We start from the raw sequence: 23,021 nt of genomic DNA, 5'->3' as shown, positions 1-23,021 counted from the left end.
CAATTATGGTTGCTCGTCCTTACTGATCTGGGTCCATGAACCAGTCTAACGCGTGGGAGCCTATCCCGAAGACCAAAACATGGAGCGACCGACCTCTTGCTCAGTCCTCAATGTCCGGCCACAACAGATTGGCTTTTCCCCTTTAGGGTCTCTCCCGTATTCCGTTCCATTCCCAAAATGAGAATGATAGCCCCCCCCCCTCCCTTCTGGATAGCTGGCCTTTTGCCATGTTCCTCTGAATTCCCTCCAGGCACCGCTGCCGAGGTAGACCCACGTTAAACCTATCCTCCGTGAGCTGCACTGGCTACCTATTGGTCTCCGGACTCAATTCAAGGTGTTGGTTATCACCTTTAAAGCCCTACATGGCTTAGGGCCAGGATACCTTCGAGACCGCCTGCTGACACATACCTCCCAGCGGCCAGTAAGATCCCATAGATTGGGCCTCCTTCGGGTGCCGTCGGCCAAACAATGTCGGCTGGCGGGCCCTCGGAGGAGAGCCTTCTCGGTGGCTGCTCCGACTCTTTGGAACCAGCTCCCCCCGGAAATCCGGACCATACCCACTCTGATGGCCTTCAGGAAAGCCGTAAAAACTTGGCTGTTCTGGCAGGCCTGGGGCTGTTGATCTCACTATTGAAGTCCGGCCCCGACTAGAATGAATGTATGAGGGATGATTGTTGTTTTAAATTGTATTGTTGTTATGTTTTTTATATTTTCTTGTAAGCCGCCCGGAGTCCTTTGGGATTGGACGGCATATAAAAGCTTTAAATAAATAAATAAATAAATAAATAAATAAATAAATAAATAAACAAACAAACAAACAAACAAATAGCGAGGTTTAGGGTTAAGAATGGTGAAATCCAAACGAAATACAACGGAAGGGGAAATAATATAAGGTGAGCGGTATCGATGGATATTTGCTATTAGAAAGAACAGGAAGCCCCTGTTCGTATTGAAACTAGAAAGGGGGAAAAAAATACTACAAAAATATCCTAACTAAATACTATTCACTGGAGAGTCGCTGAATAGCTCCTGTTAGGCCGAAGACTGAGGTTAATCTGGGGAGTCAGGAGCAGAGGGAGTGTCCTCAGATTTACCTCAGTCTCCAGGCAATTGGGCCGTAACAATACCCATCCAGTGACTCCTCCCACGCCCCACCTTGGAAACGCTCCTGTTCATATTGTACTGCGTAAAGGTGGTGTACGTCTAGGTTTTGTGTGTGTGTGTGTTTGTTAATAAAAAATAAAAAATAAAAAAATTAAAGCAAGGTTTGACTGTCACGTTTCCAAACGATGCCGTAATTGATTCCTAATAATCGAGCCAATGTTTTAATACAAAAACCAGCATTAATAGCTTCATTAGGCAAGTTTTGTTCACAGTCAAACCTTTGCTTTGTTTAATTTGCTTCTGAACTTTACCCCCGTTTCCCCTCAGTCTGTGTCATAAATCACATTACCCACTAGATACACCCCTCCCAACCCGGCAGCAGGAATCTGAGATCCGATTCGCGGAATGCACTCCCACTCATTCTGTCCCCATGACAACACAGAGAGTTGACAGTGAGCAGCCTCCTGCCAACACCCTCTTATCTTTCTTGGTGATCTCAATTTACCTCTTACTTATTGGACCCTGAATGAATGTATATCTGAACCCATAGTACATGCAACCCTGTAGAATGCCGTTACTACCCAACACGGTGGAGGTACCTCTCTGTCACTGGGGAGCCTTCTGGTTTCTTGGAGATGATAAACCGGCAGCTCAGGCCGGCGTCCTTCACCATCTGGTCCCCAAGAAACTCAGCCAGGCGCTTGGCTGTGCTGATGGAAGTGGATTTTTGCTGTCCGTAATCCTCCAGCTTCCGAGACATGGATCGATTCTCCGAGATCAACTCAAACAGCTCGGAATCGGGCATATTGGCTGCCTGGAATGGAGGGTGGGGGGGAAACAACATTTATTTTCTGCACCTGTATGGATTCAGCGCTCTCCATCAAGCTTCGCGCAGCTTCATCCTCTCCGCGGTACATTTCAACACCCGTCATGCTCAACCGCGGAAGTAAAAAGGAAGAGGCGCCGTACCGACAGCAGCAAGATCATTGATAACCTATTCTCGTTTTGGTTCCCGCGAAGTCCCGTTTAAAGAGTAGAATGGCAACAGTTGAGTCAAAAAGCAGCTGGGGGACTTCAAAAATACCAAACAGCTCCAAAAATCTGTTTTTCCACTGTATGAATCATCAACTTTTAATGACCCGTAATCCCTTGCGGGGTGGAGTCTGGGCAACTGAATGCAGCTAGCAGAGTGTTTGAATGGCCAGATGCCCTTCCCTGTCGCCAGTATGGAGTTTTGTTTGGTAGATACATTCTCATTGTGCCCAGAGAGAAATATCTGCCTCTACCTAGGATCGAACTCACAGTCTCCTGATTGTGAGGTGAGAGCGCCACCTCTAGGCCACCCCACCCCCACTCCTGATGTCATTTCATGATGACTCCTGATCATCATCCTCTTCTTTTAACGACCCCATAATCCCTTACAGGGGTGGAGTTTGGGCAACTAAATGGAAGTAGCAGAGTGTTTGAATGGCCGGATGCTATTCCCTGTCACCAGCATGGAGTTTTGTTCAACACATATATTCTCAGTGTGCCCAGAGAGAGAGGAATATCTGCCTCTACCTAGGATCGAACTCACAACCTCCCGATTGTGAGGTGAGAGCGTCACCTCTAGGCCACCCCACCACCACTCCTGATCATCATCTTCATTTAACGACCCCATAATCCCTTGAGGGAGTGGAGTCGGGACAACTGAATGGAGCTGGGTGTTTTACTGGCCAGATGCCTTTCCTGTTGCCAATGCGGAGTCATAGGAATGCCTTTTGGAAAAGGCCTGCTTCCCCAGTTCTCCCTCCTGGGGGTGGGGCAGGTGGCTACAAAAACACTGTGGGATCAACCTGTCCGTCTGCTGCAGGAAGAAATCCGCCTCCTAGACACCCACCTTGCTGTACAGGACATCGAGCCAGTAATCGGCTACTTTGGCGACCGAAGCGTAGACCTCCTCCAGGCTCGTGCCTTTCAGGAAGGCCTCGAAGACGGACGACTGGAAGATCTTCACCAGCTGCAGCTCTCCTCGTCGCTTCACCTCGAAGCCCTTCAGCTCAGCCAAGGAACCATCTTCATTGAAAACAGCGTATCTGCGACACAGCCGTCGGCACCATCAGGACCAAGGCGAACGCCCTCCGCCCACATCGACTATTGATTTGGGTGGCAATTGCCGAGCCCGACCACCCTGCCGAATCCAGACGTGCCAGGCGTGCTCGGTTGCCACGTTTCGATACCACTTCCAGCCTCCCTTTACCGCACCTGCTCTATCTAGCAAGAGTAATGGGCACTTAGACATCGAACTCCTGGCAGTCGGCAGAGTTAGCCTGCAATGCTGCCTTCTCACCACTGGGAGGGAAGGAAGGGCAATAGCCCTTGGACTTATATACCGCTTCACAGTGCTTTTACAGCCCTCTCTAAGCGGTTTTTACAAAGTCAGCATATTGCCCCCCCAACAACCTTGGTCCTCGTTTTACCCACCTTGGAAGGACGGAAGGCTGAGGCAACCATGAGCCAGTCAGGATCGAACTCCTGGCAGTGAGCAGCCTGCAATGCTACATTGTAACCACTGTGCCACCATGTCCCTCCCTCCCTCTCTCCACACTTAGCACTTAGACTTATATACCGCTTCACAGTGCCTTTACAGCCCTCTCTAAGCGGTTTTATACAGCCTCTTGCCCCCAACAATCTGGGTCCTCATTTTATCGACCTCATAAGGACGGAAGGCTGAGTTGGTGAGAATCGAACTGCCAAACTGCAGGCAGCCGGCAGTCAGCAGAAACAGCCTGCAGTACTGCACTCTAACCACTGCGCCACCGTGGATTTCTAAGGGAGACTCCTTCCTGAAACCTTTGTCTTCCCAAAGCTGGATTCTCACCTTTTCTTCAGCTTCTTGCCTTCCTCCTTGGAGGCCGGAAGAATCATAGCTAGGTAGGGTCCGTCTACTTCAAAAAAGATGCTATTCTCGGAGCGGGAAACATACTTGAGGGATGCTGGGTCCACCAACTCCTGGTACTGGTTGTTTGTAAAACCTTCCTAAACAAAAAATGGACACACAAAGAGCCTTTGGTACCGTCTCTGTCGTTTCCGCTAAAGAAAGGGAAGGCGCATTACAACACAGGGTTCAAGCTTTGTGTCAGAGAAGATATATTCATGAACTAGAATACGGCTTAGTAACCAGGCCAGCCAATGGGAACTGAAACACTTTGGAGCCTGGGCATGGCTTAGCTGTGGAGCTCTGAGTCTGTGTTAAAGCCAAACTAGCCTGCAAGTCTGATCTCATCAGCTAGCCATACCCTTACTGGGATTTGAACCTGGGCTATATTACATACTAGGCAGACATCTTAGCCATTAGGCCACAGGCACTTATCTGTGATCAATGAAGCCAGGGTGAAAGGTATCTATTAGATTTTTACAATCCCCGGTATGCCCAAATATATTTGGGCATACCGGGGGTTGTAAAAATCTAATATATATATATATATTATACATACCTGGCTCAGCTGATAAAGGAGGAGAACCTTGTGGCTTAGTGGTTAACACATCTGCCTAATATGTAATACAGCCCAGGTTCGAATCCCAGTAAGGGTATGGCTAGCTGATGAGAGCTAAATAGCTTGAAATAGATCTATACTAGTCTCCCTTTATTTATTTATCAGCACAAATACAACACACACACACACACACATATATATATATAGTGACTATTTAGAACACCTTGTTGAAAAATGAAGGAATAACATCTCTGTTTGAATGTATGATGTACAAGGACAATAATGAACATAAGCATACTCGATAGTTGATTGGTGGAACTATGCATAATTGAAAACAGTGATCTACAAATATAAATGGTTGGTAAATCTCTATCATATTGGGATCTGGGATTATATAAAGCTATACTGTTATTAAATAGACAATCAAGAAAGTAAGGGAATTAGGTTTTTTGGAAAAAATAATAATAATACTAATTGTAATTGAATATACATTGTACAATGAAAGTGAGGTATTTAGGTATACTAGATGAAAAATCTGTGATCGTAAACGCTATTTGAGATTATGGATGCAAAAACACTTGTAACCAAATGACATGTTGTGTGTGATGATTCTCTGTCTGTGTGTGTGTGCGCTGTTTGTTTAATAAACATAAAAAAATTGCCCCCCAAAAAAGAATCTCTTTAGTTAAATAAAAATTGATAATGAGAGTAATGTATACAATGTTGAGCTGTTATGATAAGTAATAATTGGATATGAGAAGGGAAAGTTAGAAATATTTTTGGACTATATATAAAGATTATTAATAACAATAATAATTATAATAAAAAAACAAAATTAGATACAGTTAAGTTTTAACTAATAGGGGGGAAATGTTATGATATAGGATATAGTTAAATAAAGAAAGGATAATGATAATAAATTATATACCTGGAGGATTAGAAAATTTTGGTATTAAATATTATGGGAGTTTAGCTAAAACAGGATATGAGGATTTAATGTTAATGGAGGATTTTACAAATGAGTAAATGAAATGCCAGCATGTGGTTATGTATTGAATCTTGGTATATTTAAGGATGAAGGATGTTTAAATAACTATAGTCAAATAAAAGTGGAGGTATGATAATGGTAATATAGTATAAATATTTGAGTTCAGATATTTGAATTAATATGAATTATATTTGTTGACGGTGGAAGAGATGCACAAAAGCCTTTTGTAACCAGCTGATACACTTTCTACAATATGTAAAGAAGGAGGAGTTGTATGTTTGTTTTGAAAATAAATAAATAAATTTTTTTTAAAAAAAGAAGAATCTCAATGGCAATTAAGACCTTCTTAATGCGCTTCATACATAGATGCTGGTGACCGAACTGTGGGAAGTGAACTCTGTATCCGGTACCACCGGATCTTGTGGGGGGAAAAGAATGTGGCGTGAAACTCCTCACCTTCACCATGATGTTCAGCATCGCCCCTGGATAGGAGATGGTCACCTTGGGTTTCTTGGGATGGGTTGATTTGATGACAAAATTCTCCGGAAAACTGTTTGGAAGCACGCACCATATCCCATCGGTGTCGAGCTCTAAGGGCCTCCTGCGTGGCGGAAGACAGGAGATTGTAAACAAGTCACGGAATACCATACCAAGACCAAAGGCCATCAGTGCTATGGTGGTTCAAAGGTACGTTCTGAAAACTCTTCTATGTTCTGCCCGAATAACTGAAAAGGCGCCTCTGGTTTGAACAGAGCACAAACTGAATAAAAGGAGTGGGGTCCTTGATGGTCTCTGAGCTGGGTGGTTTTCTTGCAGGCATCTCATGACCCAACTAGGGAACATCATCAGTGCTAGAAGGGAGTGGAGATTGCAGAGATACGAAAAAGGGAGGGAGACAGAGGAGGAGGACTGTGGGGTCCTTGGTACTCTTTGTGCTGGGTGGTTTTCTTGCAGGCATCTCATGACCCAACTAGGGAACATCATCAGTGTTAGAAGGGGGTGGAGATTGCAGAGATAAGAGAAAGGGAGACGGAGGAGGAGGAGGAGGAGGAGGAGGAGGAGGAGGAGGAGGACTGTGGGGTCCTTGGTACTCTCTGTGCTGGGTGGTTTTCTTGCAGGCGTCTCATGACCCAACTAGGGAACATCATCAGTGCTAGAAGGGAGTGGAGATTGCAGAGATAAGAGAAAGGGAGGGAGGGAGGGAGGGAGGGAGGAGGAGGAGGACTGTGAGGGTCCTTGGTGCTCTCTGAGCTGGGTGGTTTTCTTGCAGGCATCTCATGACCCAACTAGGGAACCTCATCAGTGCTAGAAGGAAGTGGAGATTGCAGAGATAAGAGAAAGGGAGGGAGACGGAGGAGGAGGAGGAGGAGGAGGAGGAGGAGGAGGAGGAGGAGGAGGAGGAGGAGGAGGAGGAAGACTGTGGGGTCCTTGGTGCTCTCTGAGTTGGGTGGTTTTCTTGCAGGCATCTCATGACCCAACTAGGGAACGTCATCAGTGCTAGAAGGGAGTGGAGATTGCAGAGAGGAGGGAGGAGGAGAAAGAGGAGAAGAAGGGAGGAGGAGGAAGAGAAGGAGGAGGACTGTGGGGTCCTTGGTACTCTCTGTGCTGGGTGGTTTTCTTGCAGGCATCTCATGACCCAACTAGGGAACATCATCAGTGTTAGAAGGGAGTGGAGATTGCAGAGATAAGAGAAAGGGAGGGAGATGGAGGAGGAGGAGGAGAAGGAGGAAGAGGACTGTGGGGTCCTTGGCGTTCTCTAAGCTTCGTTGATTTCTTGCAGACATTTCATGACCCAACTAGGGAACGTCATCAGTGCTAGAAGGGAGTGGAGATTGCAGAGAGGAGGGGGAGGAGAAAGAGGAGAAGAAGGGGGGAGGAAGAGGACTGTGGGGTCCTTGGTGCTCTCGGAGCTTGGTGGTTTTCCTGCACACCTTTCATAAACCAACTAGGTAACATCATCAGTACTGAAAGGGGGTACAGTTTGTGGAGAGGAGGAGGAGGAAGAATGTGGAGTTCTTAGTGCTCTCTGAGCTTGGTTGTTTTAAGACATTTCATGACCCAACTAGGCAACATCATCAGTACCAGAAGGGAGTATGGTTTGTGGAGAGGAGGAGGAGGAGGAGGAGGAGGAGGAGGAGGAGGAGGAGGAGGAGGAGGAGGAGGAGGAGGAGGAGGAGGAGGAGGAGGAAAAGAATATCTTCCTCTTTATCTGCGAATTCCCAGCAGCTCCCTCAAGGACTCACCCAATCTGCTCAATCAGTTCCCTGGCCTGAGTGATGATATTGGCACCAGTGAAGCAGACGATGCCAGCCATTTCCATAGAATACCAGCGGGCCCTGCGTCAGGGAGAGAGAGAAAACGCGGGGTAGGAACGGGTTCCCAGGTTCAAAGCCTGGCCTCGCCACACCCTGGGAAGGTTTCGGTGCTCCGTGCCTCGAGTTGCCTTGGGGGAGAGGAGCAGCAGACATACGTAAGTTTAATCAAATAAATCCATTTGATCCGGAGATGCCTGGGAGCCTGAGGTGAGGTGGGCAGCTCAGATCACAACCTGGGAAGTTGGAAACTCAAAAAAGTGTTAAAAGGGCCTTTTCTGGGCTGGCATCATTGGTGGAGGGCTTCCTTGGGAAGTCTGTCCGATGACAACACCCGGGTCTTTCCGTTGAGAGGTGAAAAAGGTTCCAGTTTTGTACAAAATGATTTCAGAATAAGCAAATGTTGCTGTGAAGATCCCAGAAGAAGCCCTAATTAATTTACGAGCCTCGAGACAAAGTTCAAAAAAACCCAAGCCATTTATTAGGAGCAACATTTTGCAATTTTCTTCTGCTGCGGAGCCAAATCTGATTTCCGGATAATGGCGTCTGAACTTTAGCCCTGTGTCTCCCCTCCCCTCAATCTGTGTCACAAATCACATCCACCAACGAGGTGCTGCAGCAGGCTGTGAACTTTCGAGCCTCACACGCCTGCTGTAGACATCTGAGATCCGACCCTGATCGAAGATATGTCTGAAATTCTCCCTCCAATGTCAACTTGATGATAGGCATGGAAACCCTTTACAAGTTGACAGTTGCTTAGCAATGGGTTTTAGGGTTAGAATAGCTATTTTTTTCCCCTTCTTTACAAGAAAAGAAAGTTCCAAGAAGGCTCCACACCCATTTGAACTACTCAGGTGACTCTGTGGACAGAGATAAATCTCTCCAATTGGCCTCAATGACCCTCTAAAAGGATGCAAATGACCAGCTGTCTGCAAGGAATATAAATCCTCCAAGTGGCCTCAATGACCCTCTAAAAGGATGCAAATGACCAGCTGTCTGCAAGGAATATAAATCCTCCAAGTGGCCTCAATGACCCTCTCAAAGGATGCAAATGACCAGCTGTCTGCAAGGAATATAAATCCTCCAAGTGGCCTCAATGACCCTCTCAAAAGGATGCAAATCACCAGCTGCCTGCAAGAAGTATAAATCCTCCAAGTGGCCTCAACGACCCTCTAAAAGGATGCAAATGACCAGCTGCCTGCAAGGATTATAAATCCTCCAAGTGGCCTCAATGACCCTCTAAAAGGATGCAAATGACCAGCTGTCTGCAAGGAATATAAATCCTCCAAGTGGCCTCGATGACCCTCTAAAAGGATGCAAATGACCAGCTGCCTGCAAGGAGTATAAATCCTCCAAGTGGCCTCAATGACCCTCTCAAAGGATGCAAATGACCAGCTGCCTGCAAGGAATATAAATCCTCCAAGTGGCTTCAATGACCCTCTCAAAAGGATGCAAATGACCAGCTGTCTGCAAGGAATATAAATCCTCCAAGTGGCCTCAACGACTCTCTTAAAAGGATGCAAATGACCAGCTGTCTGCAAGGAATATAAATCCTCCAAGTGTCCTCAACGACTCTCTTAAAAGGATGCAAATGACCAGCTGTCTGCAAGGAGTATAAATCCTCCAAGTGGCCTCAACGACTCTCTTAAAAGGATGCAAATGACCAGCTGTCTGCAAGGAATATAAATCCTCCAAGTGGCCTCGATGACCCTCTAAAAGGATGCAAATGACCAGCTGCCTGCAAGGAGTATCAATCCTTCCATCCACCCACCATCCAAGTCAGAGCTTGAAGAAGCTCCTTGGGTGAGAAGCGAAAGGCCTTCGAAGGAAAGCAAAGGAAGTCCAGTGGGCTCCTGGAAAAGCGCCCGTGGGAGGCCACCGATAGCCGCGTCCCTTCCGTTCCGTTCCACACTCACCCTTTGCGCATGACGTAGCCGTAGAAGGAGTTGAGGATGCACTTGTGTGCCAGCTGCAGGGAGTCGTACAAGATCTCCATGTTCTTGCAACGCTTCACTTCGGAGGCGTCGGCCATTTCAGTGGCAGCTGCCAGCTTCTTCTTCCACACCTGGAATGGGGGAGACAGGACAGACAGACAGTCCTTACGGGAAGGAAAAATAAATCTACCTTGGAAGGCTCAGAGAGGGATTTCCCGGGGCATAAAGCAACAGCCTATTTAGGGCTGAATTTAGGTTCTTGTAATTCATTATAACTCAGTCTGAACAGCAGGAATCTTCCTTAGTCAAGGACTCCACTTCCGTAGGAAGGCAGGAAGTTTTTACTCTAGGCCAGGGGTGTCAAATGCCAAAAGGTTTTCCCGTTTGCATTTGAGCATCCAAGAAGGGATAGGGAAGGAGAAAGGGAAAGAGGAAAGACAAAGAAAAAGGAGAGATGGGAAGAGAGCAAGGAAGGAAAGAGAAGGAAAGAGGGGAAAGAAGGAAAAAGCAGAATGAAGAGGGAGTTACTGGGTTACTCAATGAAGAACTGGAGCCTGTTCCCAGTGTGCGCATGCAGAGAGTTGCCAGACGAAGGGAGCAGCTAAAGAACAGGGGTCAACTTGGGAGTAAGGCCAGAGGTGGGCAGTGAATGGCCCCTCCCAGAGTGAATAAAAGAGGGACAAAGGGGGAGTGGAGTTTGCAGGAGACAATTAGTTCGCTTTATCGGTTTGGGACTCTCTGACACTCCTTGCCAAGTTCTGCCGAGATCGGCCTGTTAGCTCTCCAAGCCAGATAAGGTCTGTGACCGTAAATCCTCCCTCGAAAGACTTTGCTGGAGGTGAATGAGCAGAATTCACAGCCAATTAATAAAAGGGTTTTTTGTCGGGACAAGGAGTTTCCTTCGGGCTCTTGGGAAGCCTCGGTCAGAACAGTCACAGAAATTTAAACCTCATATTGCTTGTTCCCCTGCAGCTTGGAGGGCAAAAGTCAGTCCAATTATCTGAAAGGCACACAGGTTTGGGTTTTGACCCAAATAACCCTGCTAGGAATATAATTCTAACGGTTGGGTTGGCAATATATAAATCATGTAACAATGCTGTATCTGTTTCTTTAAAGCATACTGTAAAATGTGATTGGATGCTGTTTTCCTCAATTGGCCACAAGAGGGAGCCAGAACGACTGTTAGCTCTCTGTTTGTTAGCTGCTGGGCTGATCTGATCTGAGTGTTTTGGAAGCTGGCTGTTAGAAAGTGCCGTGAGCTGTTGTAAGTTTTGCAACTGCTAGCAAACTTTGAATACCGAACTGATTATATGGATACTGGACTATGTTATTTGGATTATCCTTTAACTGAAAGACGTTGATGACTGACTGTCTTATCCGTGTATGACTTGGACTGTTTGATGGACTCTGATACCTCTATCTCCACGAAAGTAAAAGCCTATTTAAACTGCAGTGTCTCTGTATGCTGGTTTGTGTGTTCTCCAACACAACTCTCACAACGCTTCTCTGAACGTACTCGCTCTCCCAACGGGGAGCTTACCTAACAAACCCCCCTCGTACCTTATGTAATCCTTTAAACTCATAGCGGCGATCCCGAAAAGCCCGGACTGTGTCTACGTAGAAGGAGTTTTCTCTCTGACAAATAGTAGTGACACGTTCCTCCACTTTTGTCACGTGGATCTTCTTGTAAGCTTTGCGACAATAATCTGCGCCAAAGAAACGGAGGTATTTTAATTCCAAATATAGGACTTTCCCAGGAAATCATTCCAGATATTCCCCATACACATATAGGTAGTCCTTGACTTACACCAGCTTGTTTAGTGGCTGTTTCACACTTGCGACCTTGGTAACCTGATTTATTTGGGTGGTTGTCCACCGACTCGCATTTATGACGGCTGCAGTGTGCCCGGCGTCACACAATCCCCTTTTGCAACTTTCTGACAAGTAGTGTGAATGGGGAAGCCAGATTTACTTAACAATTGGGTTAGTCGCTGAAATAATTGGGGTGGTTCGCTTAACAAACGAAAAGTCGTAAAATGGGGCAGAACACGCTTAAACAAATTTCTTATTTAGCAACGTCAATTTCGGGCTCAATCGTGGCCATAGATTGAGAATGTATTATCATTCACCAATTTCGTGTTTCGCTTCACACTGGCTGCATCGCTTGCATTAAAAGATCAGCTTATCGGTGAGACGGGTGGCCTTTAATAATAATAATAAAACAACTGGCCGCTGTGATACAATTGTATAATAATAACAATAACAATAATAGTAATAATAACAATTTGGATTTATTGCATTTATACAAGGCTCCTCTTCACTTGCTGACCTGGAATGAATACAGTATTTCCCCAAAAATAAGATTTGAGTCTTATATTAATTTCTGCTCTAAAAGACGCATTAGGATTTATTTTCAGGTGACATCTTATTTTGTTGTTGTTGTTGTTGTTACAAACGGAGGTACTAAATGCACCTGTCTGGCTGAAGATAGCAATAGCTAAACTGCACGCATGATGTGAATTTTTTAATTAACTGTATTCTTATTTTTAATTTTTATATGTCTCCTGTTTTGTCTGTAAGCTGCCCAGAGTCCCTAGGGAGTGGGCGGCATACAAATGTCATAAATAAATAAATAGGAGTGGTAGAGGGGGAGGGGAAGTAGGGTAGAGGGGAATGATGGAGGGAAGAAGGGAAGTTGGAGGGGGGCGAAAGAAAGAGGTGTATGGAGGGTCGAAGAGGTATATTGGGTTTCTATTTTGGGGGGTATTGTCGACAAGAGGGATGGCTGTGTTTATTGTTTAATGTTATATGGCCCCGGTTATGTACAAAAATGAAATGGAAAAAATAAAAACACATTTTCATAAAAATAAAAAATAAATAAATAATAAACTTTGAACTTGAAAAAAAGTTCCAGAAATTCTCTCCTGGGACCAAGGAAGTTTTGTTCTCACCCGCCAATCGCTTCTTTTCGTATTTGGCTTGATCTTCTCGAGACAGCTCGTGAAACGCCCGGGGAGGCCCATCTGGGAAAAGAGCAGGAAACTTTTCCGATTCCAATTGCTGCTGGATGCGGTGGAACTCACTCCGGCTCGCTGGCACTGCCGATGGGAGGGAGGGAGAGGGGAAAAGTGAGCTAAGAACACTTCTGAAGAGTCAGACCTGGAGAATACGAACTTAAAAGAATGACGCTCGAGCCGACGGACGTTAAAAGACTCACTGAATTCTCCCCTCCACTGCCAAGTCATTCTCCGTTGACAGCTGGCCCCGGGCTTGTTGAAGTCACAAGCGGCACAGGTTGCCTCGTCCACGATAGCCGAGGGCTGAGGGGAAAGAAAGCATTCATGGAGAAAGCCTTGTGGGCACATGCCTAATTTTCATTTATTTTGCCTTGTTTATGCAGGGTACATTGGCGGGGATAATCCTTTGAGAGCTGCATATGACGGAATTTCATTTTAAGGTATGAGCCACGGTGGCGCAGTGGTTAGAGTGCGGTACTGCAGGCTACTTCTGCCGACTGCTGGCTGCCTGCAGTTCAAATCTCACCAGGCTCATGGTTGACTCAGCCTTCCGTCCTTCCGAGGTGGGTCAAATGAGGACCCAGATTATTGGGGGCAATAAGCTGACTCTGTAAACTGCTTAGAGAGGGCTGTAAAAGCACTGTAAAGCGGTATATAAGTCTAAGTGTTATTGCTATTCCTTTTCTCCTTCCTACCTTCCTTCTTCGATTGTTGCGGAAACGCAGCTAACTCTGTAAACCGCTGAGAGGGCTGGAAAACACTATGAAGAGGTATATAAGTCTAAGTGCCATTGTTATTAGTGTACATTCAAAGTGGCAATAACGTTATTCTAAGTCTCTATAAGAAGAGGGAGAACAGATTGGGCTGTTTGCGCACTGGGCAAGCTGGATCTTATCTTCGCAGTCTTTTTTTAGTTCATTAATATTAGGTTCTCTGTGGTTAAAGGAACATGCTAGAAAAAATCCAGTACTGAACTAGGCACGAGGAGAGAAGAATGAACGTGAGATGCGCTTTCTCGAGCAACGTTTTAATGCACTGACATCTAGTGGGAAACCCAAATCACAAACGGCTTTGGGAAAAAAAAGCTAAGTAAAGATATTCTCATGGCTGAATTTGAATGCAAAGAGAATAAGCTCTTTCGCTTACTCGTTCCTTACTCCTTGCTCTTTCTATTCTCTGCCCTAAGTTGTAAGCGCGCAAAATGCCACCATTTACGGATACTAAGATGATAGGATGGTTTACATTAGGAAGGTACGGAATTCAACGGATAGTTAGAACTCCAGGAAAAAAAAACAATTTGCAACTAGCCTGTCTTCCATTGAAGATCCGGGCATTCCATGGGCCAATAGCAATAGCAGTTAGACTTATATACCGCTTCATAGGGGTTTCAGCCCTCTCTAAGCGGTTTACAGAGTCAGCATATCGCCCCCACAGTCTGGGTCCTCATTTCACCCACCTCGGAAGGATGGAAGGCTGAGTCAACCTTGAGCCAGTGAGATTAGAACCGCTGAACTGCAGATAACAGTCAGCTGAAGTAGCCTGCAGTACTGCACCCTAACCACTGCGCCACCTCGGGCCAGAAAGGGGACGGAGAAAATATCTAAATTCCTTGTGTGTCTGTTCTGTTCCTATTTCTAATTCTATTCTTTCCAATTCCTATTCTTATCTCTATCCCATCCAAAAATCAATTTTGCCCTCTCTTTTGCAACTCTTAACGGAACTCTTGCAAGAAGCACCATTGGTTCCAGCTCCTTGATGGCTTCCTGTCCTCCTCCACTTCAGAGTGGTTAACTAAGAGTTTCTTTTCATTACACAAGGGGGAATAGTGTTTTCCTTCTATGTCCTTCCTCTGAGACAGCAGCCTTAGAGAAGGGAAAAAAAAACCAAGAAGAGGCCATTGTAAGTGTGTATTTCTCCCAGAGCCCTTCAAGAAACGGATTGCCCACCTCATCAATCACGAAACAGAGGCAACTCCGCGGCACGACAAAACCGCGCTCGACTAAAGCGCGCCCGATTAAACCGCGTCGCTGACGTCATCAGCAGGGCGACAACAGCGAGCGCGGAGAAAGAAGGGTGCTTTAAATAGCGCTTTGAAAGCAAGCCGATTTAACTTAAGGTAAGGGTTAGGTTTAGGGTTAAGTTAAGGGTTAGGGTTAGGGTTAGGTTAAGGATTAGGGTTAGGTTTAGGGTTAGGTTAAGGGTTAGGATTAGGTTTAGCGTTAGGTTAAGGGTTAGTTTAAGGGTTAGGTTTAGGGTTAGGTTTAGGATTAGGTTTAGGGGGGTTAGGTTTAGGTGTTAATTTTAGGTTTAGCGTTTACAGCGTGCTTTTTTCTCCGCGCTGTTGTCGCGCTGTGATGACGTCAGCTACGCGGTTTCGTCGAGCGCCCTTTAGTCGAACGCGGTTTTGTGGTGGAACCACGCAACTCTTGCTTTGAAGAAAGGAAGAGGAGGAGAATAAGGAGGAGTGGAAAGGGGAGAGAGGAGACGGAGAGAGGAAGGGGAAGTAGAGAAGGAAAGGATAGAGGGAAGGAAGGAGGGAGGGAAGGAGGAGGAGAGGGAGAAGAAAGTGATGGATAATGTACAAATATGGTGTACGGAGAGCAGAAGAGCCAATAATTGTTTTTGGGAGCTGATGGTAAGGTGAATTGATGTAAATATTTAATAATTACAACACGATATTGGCTATGTAATAGTATACATGTGATTGTATGTTATAAAAATGAAAAAGTAATGTGACAGCACTTGTATACTGTTGCTCTTTAATTTCACTGTAAAAATAGGACAAGCTGAATATATTAACAGATAGTAGAAATACACCGAAGGGAGGAGTAGAGGGATAGAAGAAAGAGGGGGAGAGAGGGTGGGAGAGAGGACTGGAGGGAGGGGGAGGAGGAAGGGAGGGAGCGTATAGGGAGAGAGGAGTGGTAGAGGGGGAGGGGAAGTAGGGTAGAGGGGAATGATGGAGGGAAGAAGGGAAGTTGGAGGGGGGCGGAAGAAAGAGGTGTATGGAGGGTTGAAGAGGTACATTGGGTTTCTATTTTGGGGGGTTTTGTTGACAAGAGGAATGGCTGTGTTTATTGTTTATTGTTATATGGCCCCGGTTATGCACAGTATATAGGTGACTGTACGAAAATGAAATGGAAAAATAAAAACACATTTTTAAAAAAAATGAAAAATAAAAAAAAACCATCTTTTGCAATGCTAAAAAAAAAAAGAAAGGAAAAAAAGAAAGGAATTTTAAAGTCCCATTCTGACCTTGGATTACGCTGAATTTCTGGAACTCCCGTTTTCCTTGGCAGGCTACCCCCGCCGTGAACCAAAATGAGCATCCGACCCCAAAGAAGAGAATTTAAAGCCTTAGTCCACCCCACCCCACCCCAAAACAAGAAAACCACATTCACCTGCAGCCTATTGGTCAAGATGATGTTTGGATACATGGCCCCCACATCCAGATGGTAAATGAGAGGGCATTCGATTCTGTTGGGGACATCCTTCAGGGAATTCAGTTTAACTTTGATTTCTTCACAAACCTGTTGCAAAGGACAGAGAATGAAGAAAGTCCAGAGGAAAGGAGATGTGCTTAAAATAATTACACATCGTCCAAGTACACAGCAAGCAAAATTGAATTGAATTGAATTTTATTATTTGTATGCCGCCCTTCTCCGGGAGGGACTCAAGGCGGCGAACAACTCAAAAGGGGAAAAGGGGAACATAGAACAGAATACAAGTAATTAAAATAACCAAGAATCACACAACCATACAAGTCGAGAGGGGAGGGGAACTCATCGACCCCAGGCCTGCCGGCAAAGCCAGGTTTTGACGGCTTTTCAGAAGGCCTGGAGAGAGGTGAGGGTCCGAATCTCCGCGGGGAGTTCGTTCCAGAGGGCCGGAGCTGCCACAGAGAAGGCCCTCCCCCGGGTAGTAGCCAGGTGGCATTGGCTGGTGGACGGAACCCGGAGGAGGCCGACCCTGTGAGATCTAACGGGTCTTTGGGAGGTGATTGGCAGCAGGCGGTCTCTCAAGTATGTATGCTGGGAGTGAGGTTGTTTGTCCGTGGATCGTGTCTCTCTCCGAGAAGGCCATTGTCAAAGCTGGCGAAACATAGGAATGGCCCTCCCTCCCTCATCACAGGCCTAGTAACCAAGAATCCACATAAGCAGGAGTAACAATCGAGGAAGAAATAGTATAGCTGTCAGGCCTGCAATTATATTCCTTTTAGAATTTTGGCCTGCCACACTTTCTCTTATTTCATTATGCTGTTTCTTTAGTATAGTTGATGGGAGTGGGGGATAGAAAGGAGTAGGATTGTGGAATGTATTGTTTTTCATTCTTTTCTAGAAGACCAAGGTCATCCTTTGTCTACGCACTTTTACACCTGACCGGAAGCAGCTGGGTGTGGATGCCAGCGTGGAAGAAGAAGATTGGACCACGTGATGGATTGTGGGTGTGGGGACAAGAACATGAACTTTTAACTGGGTGGGATTCTGATGTAATTTCCAGAATTGGGATTAACACAGATGTGCTAAGGTGTCTGCTTTATTAAATTGGAACTTTAAGGATTGTTTTGCCTTGGACTCTGATTTAATTCTACATGATACTTGGAACGCTGACAATAGCAATCAAAACAGGTGGAACAATCTATCATGTGTGTGTGTGTGTGTGTGTGTGTGTGTGTGTGTGTGTGGTTTTTTTATTTTTTAATTTTTTTATTTGTGCTGATAAATAAATAAAGGGAGACTGACTATTTATCAGCACAAATAAAAAAAACCACAAATATAACAAAGGCAACAGTAAAAAATATTGGGTTTCTGTCTTGATGGACTCTTGTGACGAGCTGATTGACAGATGATGGAAGCAGTTAGCTTCCTCCCATAATTGGGGCTTACCAGGGGTTGTAAAAATCTAATATATATATTATATATAAGACAACCCTAACATTCCTTGGGGGGGTGTCCGTGTGTGTGTGTTTCAGCATAACTCGGGAATGCATGGGCCGCAGAAATGAAAAGAACTGTATTATATATATAGTATCAAGTCACAGTACTTTTGACAGTGATAGTGTGCATTTTGGATTCAAGTTCCGTTAAGATACAGCCTGTTGTGCCGTAAAATGGCTTCTACTGTACAGAACTGCCATGGTAATGGCTTCGCAGTACTCAAGGGGGCTCCCTCTAATACAGGATTGGGATAAATACATCCCCAAGCTACGTTGGGTTATTAGCTACTAGTATGTATGTAAAAAGCAAGGAGACTTTACTCCTTCGTCCCCTGGCAGCGTTACCTAGCTTGACAGTGAAAAAATCAAGCTTGAAAAACACCCCAAATCCGACAACTGAACCCTGTGTGACTTATGTTCTTTAGGATGACAAAAAAAAAGAAAGAAAGCAGAACACCTGGGAAATGAAAGGACAGACGCAAGAATCAGAAACCGCTTCAATAAGAAGAGACAATGGCCACCGTGGCTGCAGCCGAAGGACGGGAAATTGAATTGAATTGAATTTTATTATTTGTATGCCGCCCTTCTCCGGGAGGGACTCAGGGCGGCGAACAACTCAAAAGGGGAAAAGGGGAACATAAAACAGAATACAAGTAATTAAAATAACCAAGAATCACACAACCACACAAGTCGAGAGGGGAGGGGAACTCATCGACCCCAGGCCTGCCGGCAAAGCCAGGTTTTGACGGCTATTCGGAAGGCCTGGAGAGAGGTGAGGGTCCGAATCCCTGCGGGGAGTTCGTTCCAGAGGGCCGGAGCTGCCACAGAGAAGGCCCTCCCCCGGGTAGTAGCCAGGTGGCATTGGCTGGTAGACGGAACCCGGAGGCGGCCAGCCCTGTGCGATCTAATGGGTCTTTGGGAGGTAATTGGCAGCAGGCGGTCTCTCAATGCCTGTTGCCTCCTGTCCGCGGCGATTTTCCCAGGCGTGGAAAGCTTACCTCTTGGAAATTGGTGACCTGCTCTAAGGGAATCCCCTCCTCTTCCTCAATGGCGTGGCGGAGTGTCTTCTCCACGCGTTGCAGCAGGAAGTCAAAGGCAGACGGATTCTGGAGAAGAGCCAGGAGAGAAATTTAGCATCCCACTTCGGTTAAAGCACACGGTGCCCCAAAACAGTGAGTGGGGGGAAAAATAATCTATGCAACAGAAGGCAAATGTAATGTAGACATTGTAAAGGAGAATATTTGCGGCTCAGGGTTGACGTGAGGAGTTCTTGGTGCTCTCTGAGCTTGCTCGTTTTCTTGCAGACGTTTCATAACCCAACTAGGCAACATCATCAGTGCTAGTAACAGAATGCTGGTGTCATTCTGACAAATCAGCATAAAGCATTGGCGTGTCTGTTATAGCAATAGCAGTTAGACGTATATACCGCTTCATAGAGCTTTCAGCCCTCTCTAAGCGGTTTACAGAGTCAGCATATCGCCCCCAACAATCCGGGTCCTCATTTCACCCACCTCGGAAGGAAGGAAGGCTGAGTCAACCTTGAGCCCGTGAGATTTGAACCGCCGAACTGCAGATAACAGTCAGCTGAAGTGGCCTGCAGTACTGCACCCTAACCACTGCGCCACCTCGGCTCTTGTTATCAAGTTGCCATGGTGAGGAAAGGGGGGGAGAGCGCATTCCACGCGTAACTTCAGCTAGAGTAGGGTCTTGGGTTACTACAGCAGGCTTGTGAGCTGTGCACCTCGCTGGGGAATGTGATTTATGACACAGACTGAGCGGAGGGGAGAAACGGGGGCAAAGTTCAGCCATAATTTAAATGAGGTTAGACCTGACTGCAATGGGGTTCCTAATAAATGACTGGTTTTCTTTTGAAACTTGGCTCGCGGCTCATGCATTAATTAGGGCATCTTTCGGGAACTGACACAGCCATCAATAGACATATAGACATTAAAAACATCCATAAGCAAAACCAGCTGATACACTTTCTACAATATGTAAAGAAGGAGGAGTTGTACGTTTTGAAAATAAATAAATAAATAAATAAAAATTTTCAAAAAAAAAAGGTGCTTTTTCCCCCCCCAACCCAAGAGGCAACTGGACTTTCTGTTTTTTTTTTTCTTTCTTTGAAGAGGTTTCGCTTCTCATCCAAGAAGCTTCTTCGGCTCTGTGAAATTAACCTGCCTTATTCAGAACTGAAGAAGCCTCCTGGATGAGAAGCGAAACCTCTTCAAAGAAAAAATAAAAAACCCAGAAAGCACCTTTGAGGCAACCCGAATCAAGCTTGAGAGACTCGATAAAGACGTTTTCCACGGAAGGTTCGTACCATTTTAAAGCGGCAGGGGATGTCGCTGCGGAAGACCCCCGACTCCAGGGCCTCCACGTGGCCGCCGATGTAGGTCTCCGAGTCGAGCACATGCCCGTCCTCCGTAAGCTTGTTGAATTCCTGCTCCTGCTTGTTGGGGAAGATGATGTTGGCGTGATAGGCCTGGACCATGAGCAGGGCCTCACACAAGGTTCCGGAGCCTTTCCGCAGCACCTGCCCGGAAGAGAAAAGCCGACAGTGAATTCACACCAACAGAATCTGATCAGGCTAGGATGACAATCGTTCCCTTGAATACTCTTTTTTTAAAAAAGATTTATTTTCTCAGTGCGAGAAAGGGAGTGCATGGAAAGCCGTTGTTTTGATACACAGCCTCTACAACATGCGGTTTTGGAATAAACAGTTTATTATTATTATTACTATTTTGTATTTCGTAAAGCACATAGCAAGCTCTTGATCATGACTGCCAGGAGCTCATCTAAGCTCTCAGCATTACACAGCATCCAAAGGGCTTTATGTTAAGACAAGTGAGAAACTGTCTAAGAAAGTGTCGAGAAGGAATAGAATAGAATGCAAAAGAATTAAATAGAATGGAAAATAGAATAGAAAATAGAATAAAGAATAGAATAAAATAGAATAGAAAATAGAATAGAATAGAATAAAATAGAATGGAAAGAATAGAATAGAATAAAATAAAATAGAATTGAATGGAGAATAGAAAATAGAATAGAATAAAGAATAGAATAAAATAGAATAGAATGGAAAATAGAATGGAAAATAGAATAGAACAGAAAATAGAATAAAGAATAGAATAGAATGGAATGGAAAATAGAATGGAAAATAGAATAGAATATAGAATAGAATATAGAATAGAATAAAATAAAATAGAATGGAGAATAGAAAATAGAATAGAAAATAGAATAAAGAATAGAATAGAATAAAATAAAATAGAAAATAGAATAAAGAATAGAATAAAATAAAATGAAATAGAAGAGAATAGAAAATAGAATGGAAAATAGAATAAAAAATAGAATAAAGAATAGAATAGAATAGAATGGAAAACAGAATGGAAAATAGAATGGAAAATAGAATAGAATATAGAATAGAATAAAATAAAATAAAATGGAAAATAGAATGGAAAATAGAATAGAATATAGAATAGAATAAAATAAAATAAAATGGAAAATAGAATGGAAAATAGAATAGAATAGAAAATAGAATAAAGAATAGAATAGAATAAAATAAAATAGAAAATAGAATAAAGAATAGAATAAAATAAAATGAAATAGAAGAGAATAGAAAATAGAATGGAAAATAGAATAAAAAATAGAATAGAATAGAATGGAAAATAGAATAGAATAGAATATAGAATAGAATAAAAAATAGAATAGAATGGAAAATAGAATAGAATATAGAATATAATAAAATAAAATAGAATAGAATGGAGAATAGAAAATAGAATAGAATAGAAAATAGAATTATAGAATAGAGAATAGAATAGAATAGAGAATAGAATAGAATAGAGAATAGAATAGAGAATAGAATAGACTAGAAAAGAAACAGAAATGAATGGAATGGAGTAGAATAGAATAATGAAAGAAGAAAGGAGAATAGAATAGAATTCTTTATTGGCCAAGTGTGACTGGACACACAAGGAATTTTGTCCCCAGTGCAGAAGCTCTCGGTGTCCATACGAGCAATAAGGGATAAATCAGGATCATAGTAAATGGTAAAAAATACGTTCATCACAAATCCTGAGACGCAACGCTTAGGCAAAGAGAAAACGAGGGGACCATCCAACCCAAGCGGAAATGCCCTCTTGCTCACCTCGTCCGGTTCCATCGGAATGATTGTGCACAAGGCGAAGATGAAAGGGTGCACATACTTCATGTACATGTAGTAGGTGGCAACAGCATCGGACACTGAATAGGTGGCCAAAGTCTAGAAGAAATCAAGAGACCGGTTTAATACTCCGGAAGCCAGCGCCCGGAACTGCATTTTTTCGGCACCGAAGAGCTATTAGGCGTGAGGAACAGTTGCGCAGTTACAGGAGGTAATTGCACTCAACTGGTGGTCATTAGGCTCCTCTCCAGACTATAAAAGGACTGCTTGTGTACACGTCCCTTTTGCAGGAGTCAACGCAGGAACTAATGTCGGAGAACATTATGGTGAGCTTGGCAGGCTGGATTGCTGCCAAGCCTTATCTGTGCCGGTTTGCTGCCAAGGACCTGTCTGTCTGTTAATTAAATGCCTTAACTTATCTTTGGCTCCGAGTGTGTGTTGGTGTGGGACGAGTGGGGTCAGAACACATATAGAAGTTGACTATAGATAGATAGGTAGGTAGGTAGGTAGGTAGGTAGGTAGGTAGGTAGGTAGGTAGATAGGGGAAACTTGCCATGGGATGGAAATACCTGAGGCTCTTCGATCGCCATTCGGCACATCTCTTCAGGGTCTAGCTCCACTGGATCGTAACCCAACTTCGCTTTGGCGGCTGCTTTTAAGTTGTGGCTGCCCACAGGAAGATAACTGTCTCTCTTCACCCACCTGCCAAGAGGAAGGAATCATGGCACTGAAATCGGGTTTCTGCTGCCCCAGCAGTATATAGCTAAGAACTGTCTCCTTTATGAAACTACCTCATGGGAAATGCAGGCAGAGACTGCCTTATGGGAAACGTAGTTCCACGACATGTGATCACATCTCTGTTTATGATTGGCCACTGGGGCATCTTGCCCACCTGGAAAGTTTATAGCCGGGGCAGTTCAATTGCTTTTGTGAACCGGAATAGTAGCATTCTACATCTCCGCTCAGCATGGGGATAAAATCATCATCTTTTTACACTACGTGATGGGACAGATCATGGAACGTCAGAAGAATCTTAACACTGAACTGTAAGTTTTGCTATTAAGGATGCCTGATAATAAACGTGATCTGAGA

The 23,021-nt window shown here is 44.6% G+C and overlaps 1 protein-coding gene across 1 annotated transcript in view; it reads right to left on the bottom strand.

Moving 5' to 3' along the window:
* POLE (DNA polymerase epsilon, catalytic subunit) overlaps positions 1 to 22,631 on the bottom strand; it is a 63,624-nt gene extending 40,993 nt beyond the window's left edge. The window contains 14 exon segments of the mRNA XM_087705553.1: positions 1,704 to 1,918; positions 2,984 to 3,179; positions 3,965 to 4,122; positions 6,025 to 6,169; positions 7,812 to 7,904; positions 9,797 to 9,945; positions 11,375 to 11,520; positions 12,766 to 12,912; positions 13,032 to 13,134; positions 16,233 to 16,361; positions 18,766 to 18,873; positions 20,091 to 20,303; positions 21,915 to 22,028; positions 22,499 to 22,631. Of these exon segments, the coding sequence (XP_087561679.1) occupies positions 1,704 to 1,918; positions 2,984 to 3,179; positions 3,965 to 4,122; positions 6,025 to 6,169; positions 7,812 to 7,904; positions 9,797 to 9,945; positions 11,375 to 11,520; positions 12,766 to 12,912; positions 13,032 to 13,134; positions 16,233 to 16,361; positions 18,766 to 18,873; positions 20,091 to 20,303; positions 21,915 to 22,028; positions 22,499 to 22,528 (1,946 nt within the window). The 5' untranslated portion in view covers positions 22,529 to 22,631.
* Positions 22,632 to 23,021: the final 390 nt, after the last annotated feature.

Source organism: Thamnophis sirtalis, unplaced genomic scaffold (assembly GCF_051295495.1).
Source record: "Thamnophis sirtalis isolate CommonGarterSnake01/CBP01778 unplaced genomic scaffold, rThaSir2_p1.2 scaffold_2, whole genome shotgun sequence".
NCBI classification, from domain to species: Eukaryota; Metazoa; Chordata; class Lepidosauria; order Squamata; family Natricidae; genus Thamnophis; species Thamnophis sirtalis.
The sequence above is the reverse complement of the archived record's forward strand: the minus strand, read 5'-3'. Positions and strand labels throughout refer to the sequence as shown.